This window comes from Coturnix japonica, chromosome 10, assembly GCF_054131305.1.
Source record: "Coturnix japonica strain WE chromosome 10, WE-NBRP24, whole genome shotgun sequence".
NCBI classification, from domain to species: Eukaryota; Metazoa; Chordata; class Aves; order Galliformes; family Phasianidae; genus Coturnix; species Coturnix japonica.
This window is the reverse complement of record NC_140672.1, coordinates 1,111,015-1,126,070: the sequence shown is the minus strand read 5'-3', so window position 1 is coordinate 1,126,070 and position 15,056 is coordinate 1,111,015. Positions and strand designations below refer to the sequence as shown.

Sequence of the window (15,056 nt, the reverse complement as noted above, 5' to 3'; positions counted from 1 at the left end):
TGTCAAACCCCCCCCCCTCTATGGACACAACGCATTGACAGCCCCCCCCCCCACATCCAGCTCGAGTGACTTTGGGACCCAAATGGAAATGGGGGGGGGCAGGGGGGGGGGGGCTCCTCCATTGGTGTTTAACCCCCCCCCCCCCACCAACACTTCTCTTCTGGCTGCTCCTTTAAGGGGGGGGGGGGGTTAAACTGCAGCCCCCAGCTGGGGCTGATATAATGGGGGGGGGGGGGGTTTATGGGGGGGGCAGGGTGAATAAATGCTGGTGGCAGCCCATGGTGTGGGGCAGTGCTGAGTGGGGGGGAGGTGAGACCCCCCCCCCAACCATAAATGGAGATGAGACCCCCCCCACCAACCCTATATGGAGGTGAGACCCCCCCCCACCAACCCTAAATGGAGCTGAGACCCCCCCCACCAACCCTAAATGGAGGTGAGACCCCCCCACCAACCCCATATGGAGGTGAGACCCCCCCCCCAAACCCTATATGGAGGTAAGACCCCCCCCAACCCTAAATGGAAGTGAGAGCTGAGACCACCCCCCCAACCCTAAATGGAGCTGAGACCCCCCCCAAACCCTATATGGAAGTGAGACACCAACCCTAAATGGAGGTGACACCCCCCCAAACCCTATATGGAGGTGAGACCCCCCCCAACCCTAAATGGAGCTGAGACCCCAGCCCTAAATGAGGCGCGTGGAGCTTTTATTGCACATGGGACGACGTGTCCGACAGCTTTGGGGGGGGGGGGGGGCAAGGCAGCAAAGCATTGAGGGGGGGGGGGGGGCAGACCCCACAGCCCCCTCCCCATAAGGAAAGGAGGGGAATGTCCCTGAGATGGAGTCCTTGATTGGGGGGGGAGGAACTGGGGTCTGTCGTACCAAAGACCCCCCCCTAAAATAAAACAGCTCCAAATAGAAGATCCCAAAAATGGGGGGGGGGGTCCCCAAAGGTGGGGATCCCAAAATGGGGGGGGGTCTCCAATTCCTAAAGGGGGAGACCTTGAACCTCAAAGGGTGGGGGGGAGGCCCTAAAGGGGGGGGTCCCAAAGGGGTCTTGGAACCCCAAAGCAGGGATCTCAGATCCCAAAATGGGGGGGGACACCCTGAATCCCAAGGGGAGGGGTCCCAAATTCCCAAGGAAGACCCCAAATGGGGGTGGGGGGGTCTCAGACCCCAAAGTGGGGGGTCTTGGGTTCCAAAAGGGAGGGGGGGTTGTATCAGACCCTAAAAGGGGGGTCCCTAAAAGGGATGGGGGGTCCCATACCCCAACATGGGGGTCCCAGAAGGTTGGGGGTCTTAGGACCCCAAAGTGGGGGCTGCAAATGGGGGGGGGGGAGGATCCCAAAAGAGGTTGGGGGCCCCAAAGGGGATGGGGGGGTCCCAAAAAGGGGATCCCAAAAGGGGGGGGGGGGGGGGCCCTAAAAGGGATGGGGGGGGGTCCCATACCCCAACATGGGGGTCCCATAAGATTGGGGGTCTTGGGACCCCAAAGTGGGGGCTGCAAATGGGGGGGGATCCCACAGCTTGGGGGTCCCGGGGCCCCCCCCTTTATCCCCCCCCCATCACAGCAGGTTCTTGTTCCTTTTGGGGACCCCTTTGCGCACGGTGCGTCGCTCTGAGATGTTCCTTTTAACGCGGGGGGGTCCCGGGGGGGGCGTCGTGTCGGGTCCCAGGGCCGGGCTGGAATGTGCCCGTGTGAGGGGGGGGGGCTCAGCCGGGACCCCCCCCCCCCCATCCCACCCCTCCAGGTCCCGCTCGTTGCTCAGCCACGTCTCCAGGACTCGCACGTAGGTCTCATAGCGCCGGCACTGCCCCATAGGGAGAAATAGGGTCACCCCCCCCATACAATAAAACCCCATAGATTCATAGTGACCCCACATCCCCCCCCCCCCCCCAAATCTGATCCCTCTGACCCCAAACTCGGTTCATTTCACCCCATATGTGGCTCCTTAAACCCCATAAGTGCCCCCCCCCCCCCCCAGCACCCCAACCCCCTGACCCCATATATTCCCCTAAAGACCCCCAAGGACCCCCCAGTGTGATCCCTCTGGCCTCAGATCTGCCCCCCAAGACCCCAAAGTGCCCCAAATGTGACCCCTCTGACCCTCTATGTGCCCCATAGGCAGCTCTGGGACCCCATATCCACCCCCAGACACCCCATATCCTCTCCCAAGACCCCCATGCACCCCAAAGGCAGCTCCTTTGACCCCATATCCCCCCCAAACACCCCATAGGCAGCTCCTTTGGTCCCATATCTGCCCCCAAAGACCCCCATGCACCCTAAAGGCGGCTCCTTTGACCCCATATCCCCCCCATGCACCCCAAAGGCAGCTTTTATGGTCCCATATCCCCCCCAGCACCCCATAGGCAGCTCCTTTGGTCCCATATCTGCCCCCAAAGACCCCCATGCAGCTCCTTTAACCCCATATCCCCCCCCAAGCATCCCATAGGCAGCTCTTATGGTCCCATATCACCCCAAGCACCCCACAGGCAGCTCCTCTGACCCCATAGCTGCCCCCATAGGCAGCTCAGTGACCCCATACCCGCCCCATAGGCAGCTCAGTGACCCCATACCCCCCATAGGCTCTGACCCCATACCCCCCATAGGCAGCTCAGTGACCCCATACCCCCCATAGGCAGCTCAGTGACCCCATACCCCCCATAGGCAGCTCAGTGACCCCATACCCGCCCCATAAGCAGCTCAGTGACCCCATACCCCCCATAGGCAGCTCAGTGACCCCACACCCCCATAGGCAGCTCAGTGACCCCATACCCGCCCCATAGGCAGCTCAGTGACCCCATACCCCCCATAGGCAGCTCAGTGACCCCATACCCCCCATAGGCTCTGACCCCATACCCCCCATAGGCAGCTCAGTGACCCCATACCCCCCATAGGCTCTGACCCCATACCCCCCATAGGCAGCTCAGTGACCCCATACCTGCCCCATAGGCAGCTCAGTGACCCCATACCCCCCATAGGCTCTGACCCATAAGCTCTGGCCCCATTCACCTCGTGCTGTAGATGATCCCGATGCTGCTCCTCCATGTCCCGGCCCCGGCCCCGTTTCTCTGTGGGGTTTCTCTGCAGCTCCAGCAGCTCCAGCTCCGCCCGCTCCAGCCACTGCAAGTGGGTGCGCAGCTGCTGCTCCTGTGGGGCGGCCCCATAGAGAACCCATAGAGTCCCTATATAACCCCATAGACACCCCATGACCCCATAGAGACCCTGTATGACCCCATAGAGACCCCATATAACCCCATAGAGACCCCATGACCCCATAGAGACCCCATATAACCCCACAGACACCCCATGACCCCATAGAGATCCTGTATGATCCCATAGAGACCCCATATAACCCCATAGAGACCCCATGACCCCATAGAGACCCCATATAACCCCATAGAGACCCCATGACCCCACAGAGACCCCATATAACCCCACAGACACCCCATGACCCCATAGAGACCCTGTATGACCCCATAGAGACCCCATATAACCCCATAGAGACCCCATAGAGTCCCTGTATGACTCCATAGAGACCCCATATAACTCCATAGAGACCCCATAGAGTCCCTATATAACCCCATAGACACCCCATGACCACATAGAGACCCCATAGAGTCCCTGTATGACCCCATAGAGACCCCATATAACTCCATAGAGACCCCATAGAGTCCCTATATAACCCCAGAGACCCCATGACCCCATAGAGTCCCCACAGAGTCCCCATATGACCCCATAGAGTCCCTATATGACCCCATAGAGTCCCTGTATGACCCCATAGAGACCCCAGAGTCCCCATAGAGTCCCTGTATGACTCCATAGAGACCCCATAGTGTCCCCACAGCAATCCCATAGTGTCCCCATAGAGTCCCTGTATGACCCCATAGAGTCCCCATAGTGTCCCTGTATGACCCCAGAGAGACCCCAGAGTCCCTATATGACCCCATAGAGCCCCACAGTGTCCCCATAGCACCCCATAGAGCCCCATAGTGCCCCATAATGTCCCCATAGTGTCCCATAGCACTCCATAGCACCCCATAGAGCCCCATAGAGCCTCATAGCCCCCCATAGCACCCCATAGCGCCCCATAGAGCCTCATAGCCCCCCATAGCCCCCCATAGCCCCCATCCCCACTCACGGGGGGGCAGTGGCTGGGTGCCGCGGGCAGGATGTGCCGCGTCAGGCGGCGCTGGGACCCCACGGCAGCGGGAAATGGCGGCGATGAGAGGAGGGCGGCCGCCAGGTTGAGCCGGGAGATCCAGGCCAACATGTCTGCATGGCTCCTGGGGACGGCAGTCAGCACCCCATAGACCCCCATAGCACCCCATAGCTCCCCATAGACCCCCATAGCATCCCACAGCACCCCATAGCTCCCCATAGACCCCCATTAGACCCCCATAGCCCCCCATGGCCGCCATCTTGTGTCCCAACTTTGCCCTATGGCGGCCATCTTGTCCCTATGGCAGCCATCTTGCCCCCTTGGCGGCCATCTTGCCCCACCGCCATCTTGTCCCCATGGTGGACGTCTTACCCCCTTGGCAGCCATCTTGCCCCATGGCGGCCATCTTGTCCCACCACCACCTTACCCCTTTGGCTGCCATCTTACCCCCATGGCAGCCATCTTGCCTCACCATCACCTTGCCCCCTTCACAGCCATCTTGCCCCACAGCAGCCATCTTGCCCCATGGCGGCCATCTTGTCCCACCACCACCTTACCCCCTTGGCAGCCATCTTGCCCCATGGCAGCCATCTTGTCCTACCACCACCTTGCCCCCTTAACAACTATCTTGCCCCATTGGCAGCCATCTTGTCCCACCACCGCCTTACCCCCTTGGCAGCCATCTTGCCCCACGGCGGCCATCTTGTCCTTCCAGCAGCCATCTTGCCCCACAAGCACCTTGCCCCCATGGCAGCCATCTTGTCCCACCACCGCCTTACCCCCTTGGCAGCCATCTTGCCCCATGGCGGCCATCTTGTCCCCCCCCCACCTTGCCCCCTTGGCAGCCATCTTGCCCCATGGCGGCCATCTTGTCCCACCACCACCTTACCCCCTTGGCAGCCATCTTGCCCCACAGCAGCCACCTTACCCTTATGGCAGCCATCTTGCCCTACCATCACCTTGCCCCCTTGGCAGCCATCTTGCCCCATGGCAGCCATCTTGTCCCACTACCACCTTACACCCTTGGCAGCCATCTTGCCCTTATGGCAGCCACCTTGCCCTACCATCACCTTGCTCCCTTGGCAGCCATCTTGCCCCATGGCGGCCATCTTGCCCCCCCACCACCTTGCCCCTCTGGCAGCCACCTTACCCCCTTGGCGGCCATCTGGTCCCACCACCACCTTACCCCCTTGGCAGCCATCTTGCCCCATTGGCAGCCATCTTGCCCCACCACCACCTTGCCCCTTTAGCTGCTATCTTGCCCCCATGGCAGCCATCTTGCCCTACCACCATCTTGTCCCCCCACCACCTTGCCCCCTTGGCAGCCATCTTGCCTCACCATCACCTTGCCACCTTGGCAGCCATCTTACCCCCATGGCAGCCATCTTGTCCCACCACCACCTTGCCCCCATGGCAGCCATCTTGCCCTTATAGCAGCCATCTTGTCCTTCCAGCAGCCATCTTGCCCCACCGCCATCTTACCCCCTTGGCAGCCATCTTGCCCTTATGGCAGCCATCTTGTCCCACCGCCATCTTACCCCCTTGGCAGCCATCTTACCCCCATGGCAGCCATCTTGCCCCACCACCACCTTACCCCTTTGGCAGCCATCTTGCCCTTATGGCAGCCATCTTGTCCTTCCAGCAGCCATCTTGTCCCACCACCGCCTTACCCCCTTGGCAGCCATCTTACCCCCATGGCAGCCATCTTGCCCCACCGCCACCTTACCCCCTTGGCAGCCATCTTGCCCTTATGGCGGCCATCTTGTCCATCCGGCAGCCATCTTGCCCCCCTCCCACCCTGCCCCCTTGGCAGCCCCCTCCCCACCGTGGCCCTGCAGCCCGACTCACGGTGCCTGGAGCAGCAGGACGCGGCTGTCGGCCGTGTGCAGGCGGAAGACGTGGGGCCGCTTGGTGTAATGGCTGTCCCGCTCAGCCAGGCCGTGATGGACGCCCAGCATCTCCTCGGCCTCGGCCGTGGGTGCAGCCCCCACTTTGAGGAAGCAGAGCAGGGTCCCCCTCAGCACAGCATGGAACGACTTCCAGCCCCGCCGGCCCCACGGCGCTATGGGGAGAAGGAGTGGGGTTATGGGGCTCCCACAGACCCCCCCTGCCCCCATTTCCTTCCCTTACACCCTAAAGGATGCCTCCATTTTGCTGCCCTGAGCCATAAACAGACACCCCACATCTCACTCCTTTGACCCTAAATCTACCCCCAGACCCCAAACCTGCCCCACTTAGACCCCAACCCTACTCCTCAGACCCCAGGTCACCCCAGATCCCTCCATTTTCCTCCCCAAAACCCCCCAAACACCCCAAATCTGATTCCTTTGACCCCAAATCTGCCCCCAAACCCCCCAAACCTGCTCCCTTTGGACCCCAAACCTGCCCCTCAGACCCCAGAACACCCCAAATCCCCCTTTTCCTCCCCCAAAACCCCCCAAACACCCCAAACCTGATTCCTTTGACCCCAAATCTGCCCCCAGACCCCAAACCTGCCCCTCTTAGACCCCCACCCCACTCCTCAGACCACAAACCCCAACCTTTTGTCCCCCATACACCCCAAACTACCCCCCAAGACCCCACAACCCCAACCCCACCCTCCCCCCTCCAGCCCCACATCCACCCCCTCCCTGACCCCAAACCCTTTTGCCACCCCCCATTTTTTGCCCCCCCCCCTTTTTGCCCCCCCATCTCTCACCCTTTTTGCCCTCAGCCTCCACCAACACCTTCCTGGCCAACCAGCCCTGTCTGAACATGGCGGCCCCCTCCTGCCTCGGCAGCTCCACCAACGACGTGCTGCCCTTCCTTGGGGTGGGGGGGGTCGGGCCTTCATCATCCTCATCCTCATCCCTGTTTATATATGGGGATTTGAGGGGGGGGGTTATCACAGCCTGCCCCAATGGCTGCCCCCCATATACCCCCCCCAAACCTACCCCACAATCCACCCCAAACCCACCCCCCACAACCCCAAAAGACCCCCCCCCCCCCCTCCCTGACCCCCCAGCCCCACAAATCCCCCTCCCACCACCCCAGCAGCCCCCAGATCCCCCCCATATCCCCCCACCTCAGCCCCCTTTGCTCCCCATAGGTCTCAATGGGGGATCCCATAGGGGTCTATGTGTCCCCCCCTCATATCCCCCCACCTTCCCCCTTTACTCCCCATAGGCCTCAATGGGGGATCCCATAGGGGTCCATGTGTCCCCCCACAGCCCCCCATGTCTCCCCCCTTTCCTCCCAATAGGCCTCAATGGGGGATCCCATAGGGGTCTATGTGTCCCCCCCCCCCCACAGCTCCCCACCTCGCCCCCCTTTGCTCCCCATAGGTCTCAATGGGGGATCCCATTGGGGTCTATATGTCAGCCCCCCACCTTGCCCCCTTTACTCCCCATAGGTCTCAATGGGGGATCCCATTGGGGTCTATGTGTCCCCCCCCAGCCCATACTCACGCTGCCCATTGCAGCTTCTGGCTGCGGATGGAGCTGTATAGAGCCTAAAGGGATGGGAGCAGGTTTAAGGGGGGGTGGGGGGCTATAAGGAGCCCCCTCCCCATATATAAACCCCCCCCATCCTAAAACCTTCAGCATCTCCTTGGGGAAGTCCTGCCCGTCCATCATCCCACTCAGGTTGGCCACGAATTCAGCGCTGCTCATGGCACGGCCCAGCCTCTGGGGGGGGGGGCGTTAAAATAGTGGGGGGGGCGTCTGCCCTTCACCCCCCCCCCATTAATTCTGCTTAAGGGCATCCCATAATAGAAGCAGGGCGACTCACGGGGCCGTGCAGGTCTGTGTTGAGCAGCATGATGGCACAGGTCAGGGAGTGCACAGCGTCTATGGGGGGTTAAAATGGGGGGAGGGTTAAAATGGGGGGGGGGCACAGAGTAGGGGGTTAAAATGGGGGTCTCCCCCCCCCCAACCCATAAAACCCCATAAGAAGATGCTCTGAGCCCATCTGTAGCTATAGGGGGCTGGATGGGATGGGCTCTGAGTGGGGATAATGAGATATAGGGTGGGATGGGGGGGTCCTGGAATTGGGGGGGGGGTCCTGGAATTAATTGGGGGGGGGTCCTGGAATTAATTGGGGGGGGTCTCACCTGGGGATGGGAACACGTTGGGGTTACAGTGGTGGAAGCGCCTGGAGAAGTGAACCAGGATTCGCTCCCGCTCCTGAGTCTCCCCCGTCAGCATCAGGGACTGCAGGAACGTCCTGGGGGGGGCAGGGGGGGTCCAAGGGGTTGTGGGGGGGGGGTCTTTGTAACCCCACAGCGGGACCCCCCCCATAATGCAGCCCCATGTGCTGATAGACCCCAACTCTGAGCCCCCAGACCCCAAATGAGATGCCAGAGCTGCATCCCCCCCCAGAGCCCTCAAAGACCCCAAAGACCCCAAACTCACCCCCAGCCCCCAAACTACCCCCAAACCCCCCCCCCACTCACTCAAAGCTCCACCCCCCACAACCCCAAAACACCCCCCACCCCCCCAGCCCCACAAATCCCCCTCCCACCACCCCAGCAGCCCCCATACCCCCCCCATAGCCCCCCACCTCACCCCCCTTTGCTCCCCATAGTCCTCAATGGAGGATCCCATTGGGGTCTATGTGTCCCCTCCCCACAGCCCCCACCTCACCCCCCTTTGCTCCCCATAGACTCAATGGAGGATCCCATTGGGGTCTATGTGTCCCCTCCCCATAGCCCCCCACCTCACCCCCTTTGCTCCCCATAGTCCTCAATGGAGGACCCCATTGGGGTCTATGTGTCCCCCCCCATATCTCCCCCCCTCACCCCTTTTGCTCCCATAGGCTCAATGGGGGACCCCATTGGGGTCTATGTGTGCCCCCCCCCCCATATCCCCCCACCTCACCCCCTTTGCTCCCCATAGTCCTCAATGGAGGATCCCATTGGGGTCTATGTCCCCCCCCCCCATATCCCCCCACCTCACCCCCCTTTGCTCCCATAGGCTCAATGGAGGATCCCATTGGGGTCTATGTGTCCCCCCCCAAATCCCCCCACCTCGCCCCCCTTTGCTCCCATAGGCCTCAATGGGGGATCCCATTGGGGTCTATGTGTCCTCCCCCCATAGCCCCCCACCTCACCCCCTTTGCTCCCATAGGCCTCAATGGAGGATCCCATTGGGGTCTATGTGCCCCCCCCCCAAATCCCCCCATACCTCAAGGCCTGGTCCAGGCTCTGCCCTTCGAACTGGAAGAACTGCAGGTATTCCTGGGCCACCATAGCACTGAATGCATTGCTGGGGGGGTGGGGGCACAATATACAGCTTATAGGGGGGGTCCCAACCACAGGACCCCCCCCCTCAGAGCCCCCCCCCCCCCCCAGAGCCCCCCGCCCTCACTTCTTGCGTAGGAACGAGGCCACCTGGGACTTCTTGAAGCCGTGGAGGTGGAACAGACGAGAGGCCAAACGCTGGGCGTCCTCACGGCCCCCCCGGCCCCACGGCGGGAACCTGGGGGATATGGGGGGATATGGGGGGTCAGGGGGGGCTTTGGGGGGGGGGATGGGGGGGTTTATGGGGGTGGGGGGGAATGGGGGGTTTATGGGGGGTGGGGTATGGGGGGGGGGGGATATAGAGTAGTAGGGGGTATAGGGTGGGGAGGTATAGGGTAGTGGGGGGTATAGGGTGGGGGGGCTGGGAAGGGCAAATGGGGGTTGGGGGGGGGTGGGTGGATGGACATATGGGGGTCTGGGGGGGCAGATGGGGGTCTAAGGTGGGGGTGGATGGACAGAATGGGGTCTGTAGGGATGGATAGGAATCTGGGGGGGGGTGGATGGACTGGGGTATAGGGGGGCAGATGGGGGCCTGGGGGGGTCAGATGGGGGTCTAAGGGGGGGGTGGATGGACAGAATGGGGTCTGTAGGGATAGACAGGAGTCTGGGGGGGGGGCGATAGATAGATTAGGGTCTGGGGGGGCAGATGGGGGTCTAAGGGGGGGTGGATGGACAGAATGGGGTCTGTAGGGATGGATAGGAGTCTGGGGGGGGTGGATGGATAGATTGGGGTCTGGGGGGGCAGAGAGACACAATGGGGGGGTGGGGGCTGAGTGGGAGACTGAGGGTGTGGATGAGGGGCTGGGGGGGGGGGTGAGGAATATGGGGATGGACAGACAGACAGGGGGTCTATGAGGGTTGTGGGGGGGGTCTGAGGGGGCAGGTGGGGGTTGGGGGGGGCAGCTGGGGGTCCTGAGGTACAGACAGGGGGAGAGTGGGGGGGATGGATGGGGTAGATGGGGTATAGGGGTTGTGGGGGGGGCACAGGGCTGGATGGGGGCACAGACAGACAGACAGGAGTCTATGGGGACAGAGGGGTTGTGAGAAAGCCCCCCCCCCCACAAATAGGGGCACAGTGGGGGGGTCCCTCACCCATGGGTGCCAGCAGGGGGGTCCGGCGGGGGGTCCTGGCCGCTCTCAGGGGGCAGCTCCTCCGGGTTGGGGTGCGGGGACATGATGGGGGGGGGGGCAGGGACACAGGGACCCCCCGACATGGGGGGAGCCCCCCCCAGCCCCTCAGCACCCCCCAGCCCTGGGGGTCCCAATGGCGGCTGGGCAGAGGTCGGGGAGGGGGTGGGGGGGGTCTGGGGGCTGCGGGGGGGCGGCTGTTGCCCCCCCTGGGGCACAATTGAGGAGGGATGGGGGGGGGTAAGTGGGGAGTTGTGGGGCTGGGGATATGGGGGGGGTGAGGGGGGTGAATCTGGGGGGGTGGGGGGCTCCTGGTGCCCCCCTCCCTGTGGGGGATGGGGGGGCGTTTGGAGGGGGGAATGTGGGGAGGGGGGGGGCGTCTGAGGGCGATGTGGGGCAGAGGGGCTGCCAGGCTCCGGGTCTGTCCCCCCCCCAGCTGCCAAATGTTTGGGGGGCTCAGGGCTGGGGGGGGCCGCGTCCCCTTCTCTTGGGATTTTGGGGGGGTCCCGGTGCCCCCCAAGCTGGGTCGGATCCAGGGGGGCAGAGAGCGACAGGCCTGGGGGGGGGGAAGAAAACATGGGGGGGGGCATGTGGGGGGGGGTCCCCATCAACATCAGCCCCCATATATCAGTGCCCCCCCCCCCAAAATGGGGCTGGGGTCCCACACTCACCTGGCTCAGCCGCTCTGTCCCCATCACTGTCCCTTCCTATGGGCACGGCATCCTGCAGGGGGGGACATGGGGGTGGGCACGGCCCTATGGGGCAGGGGGGGGTTGGGGTGCCCCCCCACCCCACATACCTGCCGGCTGCCCCCCATGTTGGGGGTCTCTGCGCTGTCGGTGCCCTGCAGGTGGGGTTTGTAGAGCCCACAGAACAGGGGGTTGGTGTGGAACTGCGGCTCCTCGTCCTCCTCATCTTCATCTTCATCCCCCTCCTCTTCCTCCTCCTCTTCCTCTTCCTCCTCTTCATCCTCTTCCTCGCTCCATTTGGGGCCCTGACCCACATCTATGGGGCTGGGGGAGCTGCTCCCCCCCACAGGGGCTCGGACCCACGAGGTGCTGCCACCCACGGGTGGGGGGTGGGACGAGGGGGTCCCATGGGTGACAATGGGTTCTATGGGGGTCCTATGGGTGACAATGGGTTCTATGGGGGTCCCATGGGTGACAATGGATTCTATGGGGGTCCCATGGGTTATGCTGGGTTCTATGGGGGTCCCATGGGTGGCAATGGGTTCTATGGGGGTCCCGTGGGTGACAGTGGGTTCTATGGGGGTCCCATGGGTGGGTGTGGGTTCTATGGGGGTCCCATGGGTGCTCACATCCTTTGGGGTCCCATAGACATCCGTGCTTTCCACTGAGGGTCTCCCAGCTGTGGGGCTGGACCCACATAAGGGGATGATCCCACAGGGGGCTGCAGCCTTTGGGGTGGGGGTCCCATACGTGGGGATGGATTGGGGGGGGGTCCCATAGGGGTCCACGTCCTCCATTGAGGGTCTCCCATTGGTGGTCCCATACACTGACACGTCCCCTGGGGGGGTCCTCCCATGGGTGGGGGGGGGTTCTGTGGGGGTCCCATGGGTGCCCTCATCCTCTGGGGAGGGGTCCCCATACGCAGGGATGGGGTGGGCTGGGATCCCAAAGGCGGCTGTGCTCCCCAATGGGGTTCTCCCATGGGGGGGCTGGGTCGGGGGGGTCCCATGGGTGGGGGGGGGTTGGGTTGGGGGGGTCCCATGGGTGCTCTCATCCTTTGGGGAGGGGTCCCCATACGCAGGGCTGGATTGGGCTGGGATCCCATTGATGGCTGTGCCCTCCATTGAGCTTCTCCCATGGGTGGGGGGGGGTTCAGGTGGGGGGATCCCATGGGCGGCCGCATCCTCTGGGGGGGTGCTGCCATCCGTGGGGCTGGAGTTGGGCATGGTGACCCCATAGGAGCTGCTGACCCCATAGGAGCTGACCCCATAGGAGCCATCATCCTTTGTGCAGGCAGTCCCATAGATGGGGCTGGATTCACTTGGGATGTCTGCAGACTTAGACGAGGTTCTCCCATCCGTGGGGCTGGATTCGGACGTGCTGACCCCATAGGAGCTGGCCCCATAGGAGCTGACCCCATAGGAGCTGCTGACCCCATGGGTGCTGACCCCATAGGCGCTGTCATCCTCTGTGCAGGCAGTCCCATAGATGGGGATGGATTCACTCGTGGCTGCAAACTCAGGCGAGGTTCTGCCATCCGTGGGGCTGGACTCGGGCGTGATGATCCCATATGAGCTGACCCCATAGGAGCTGCTGACCCCATAGGAGCTGACCCCATAGGAGCTGATCCTATGGGTGCTGGCATCCTTTGTGTAGGCTGTGCCATCCGTGGGGCTGGATTCACTTGGGGTTGCTGCATCCTTAGGTGAGGTTCTGCCATCCGTGGGGCTGGACTGGGGTGTGCTGACCCCATAGGAGCTGACCCCATAGGAGCTGCTGACCCCATAGGAGCTGCTGACCCCATAGGAGCTGACCCCATAGGTGCTGTCATCCTCTGTGCAGGCAATCCCATAGATGGGGCTGGATTCACTTGGGGTTGCTGCATCCTTAGGTGAGGTTCTGCCATCCGTGGGGCTGGATTCGGGTGCGTTGACCCCATAGGAGCTGACCCCATAGGAGCTGCTGACCCCATAGGAGCTGCTGACCCCATAGGAGCTGCTGACCCCATAGGAGCCGACCCCATATGAGCTGCTGACCCCATAGGAGCTGGCATCCTTTGTGCAGGCTGTGCCATCCGTGGGGCTGGACTGGGGTGTGCTGACCCCACATGAGCTGACCCTATATGAGCTGACCCCATAGGAGCTGACCCCATATGAACTGCTGGCCCCATAGGAGCTGACCCCATAGGCCCCATCACCCTCAGTGCCCGCAGTCCCACAGCTGGGGCTGGACCCACTTGTGATGTCTGCAGACCCCCCAGCCCCCATTGTGGCCCCGCTGCCCCCCACATCCCCACATTGTGCCCCACACCGTGCCCCGTCGATGGCGCCCTGCAGGTCCCACACACACATCTGGACCCGCCGCAGACTGGCCCAAAAAACATCGCGAGGATCCGAAGTCGGTTCCGAGTCCGAGAACGTGATGGAGTCGTGGGCTGCCAGAACCGGGAGCGGGGGGCGGCCACCGGGAGGGTCCATGATGGAACCGCTATAGAACCATGGCTGGGGGGCCGGCCTGGGGGGGGACAGGGGTTAATTAAGGGGGGATGGACCTATAGGAGCCTATAGGGGCATATAGGGGCATATAGGGGCATATAGTGCCATATAGGGTCATATGGGGTCATATAGTGACATATAGTGCCATATAGGGTCATATAGTGACATATAGGGTCATATAGGGTCATATAGTGTCATATAGGGTCATATAGGGTCATATAGTGACATATAGGGTCATATAGTGACATATAGGATCATATAGCACCATGTAGTGTCATACAGGGCCGTATAGGGTCATATAGTGCCATGTAGGGTCACATAGGGTCATATAGGGTTATATAGTGTGATGTATAGTTATATAGTGTCATATAGAGTCATATAGCGCCATATAGGGTCATACAGTGCCATATAGTCATATAGGGTCATATAAGGTCACTATATAGGGTTATATAGTGACATATAGGGTCATACAGTGCCACATAGTGCCACATAGTGCAATGTAGTGTCATATAGTGCCATATGGGGTCATATAGGGTCATATAGTGCCATATAGTGTCACCCTAGTGCCATATAGGGTCACTCTAGTGCCATATAGTGCCATATAGGGTCACTCTAGTGCCATATAGTGCCATATATAGGGTCATACAGTGCCATATAGTGCCATATAGAGTCATATAGTGCCATATATAGTGCCATATAGCCCCATATAGGGTCCCCATGTCACCGCTGCTCGGTGGCTTCCGGCCCCATGGCTGGGGCAGGAAAGGGGGAGGGGAGGGAGGAAACCCACAACCCCATAACACAGCCCCATAACACAGCCCTATTACACAGCCCCATAACACAGCCCTATAACACAGCCCCATAGCACAGCCATATAGCACAGCCCTATAACACAACCCCATAGCTCAGCCCCATAGCACAGCCCTATAGCACAGCCCTATAGCACAGCCCTATAGCACAGCCCTATAGCTGAGTGCAGCCCCATAGCACAACCCCATAGCACAGCCCCATAACACGGCCCTATAGCACGGCCCTATAACACAGCCCCATAGCACAACCCCATAGCACAGCCCTATAGCTGAGTGCAGCCCCATAGCTCAGCCCCATAGGGGGGGCCCTATAACGGGGGGGGGCCCTATAATGGGGGTGGCCCTATAATGGGGGGGGGGCCCTAAATGTGGCTCGTGGGGCAGCGCCCCACAAGTTGGAGCTTCCGGGTTTCCAGCCCATGTTGCAGGGGGGCCCATAGTGGAGCAGCCATGTGGGGTGGGCTCTATATGGGTCTCTATGGGGCGGGGGGGGGCA

At 61.6% G+C, this 15,056-nt stretch overlaps 1 protein-coding gene across 6 annotated transcripts; it reads right to left on the bottom strand.

The window, feature by feature from the left end:
* Positions 1 to 687: 687 nt before the first annotated feature.
* LOC107307912 (uncharacterized) lies at positions 688 to 13,733 on the bottom strand. 6 transcript variants are annotated; one of them, XM_085510015.1, is made up of 16 exons: positions 13,291 to 13,733; positions 11,367 to 13,254; positions 11,239 to 11,290; positions 10,532 to 11,123; positions 9,507 to 9,617; positions 9,324 to 9,404; positions 8,252 to 8,364; positions 7,930 to 7,988; positions 7,737 to 7,826; positions 7,608 to 7,651; positions 6,860 to 7,011; positions 6,010 to 6,223; positions 4,141 to 4,285; positions 3,012 to 3,149; positions 1,063 to 1,809; positions 688 to 1,007 (listed from the first exon to the last, which is right to left on the bottom strand). In XM_085510015.1, the coding sequence occupies exons 1-15, from the start codon at positions 13,731 to 13,733 to the stop codon at positions 1,564 to 1,566; spliced, it is 4,368 nt and encodes a 1,455-aa protein (XP_085366141.1). In that variant the 3' UTR covers positions 688 to 1,007; positions 1,063 to 1,563. The 6 variants fall into 6 exon arrangements, with proteins under 6 accessions (XP_085366141.1, XP_085366143.1, XP_085366142.1 ...); XM_085510017.1 differs by having other exon boundaries at positions 11,367 to 13,077; positions 13,300 to 13,733; XM_085510016.1 differs by having other exon boundaries at positions 13,306 to 13,733.
* Between the last annotated feature and the right edge of the window lie 1,323 nt (positions 13,734 to 15,056).

What these genes read in the sequence shown, in the direction of transcription:
- LOC107307912 (XM_085510014.1), bottom strand. Translation starts at nt 13,733, where the DNA reads ATGGACCCTCCCGGTGGCCGCCCCCCGCTCCCGGTTCTGGCAGCCCAC. An exon ending in GTCCTGCTGCTCCAGGCACC is followed by an intron (nt 4,286 to 6,009) that starts GTGAGTCGGGCT and finishes TGCCGTCCCCAG; the next exon opens with GAGCCATGCAGACATGTTGG. An exon ending in GGGATCATCTACAGCACGAG is followed by an intron (nt 1,810 to 3,011) that starts GTGAATGGGGCC and finishes CCTATGGGGCAG; the next exon opens with TGCCGGCGCTATGAGACCTA.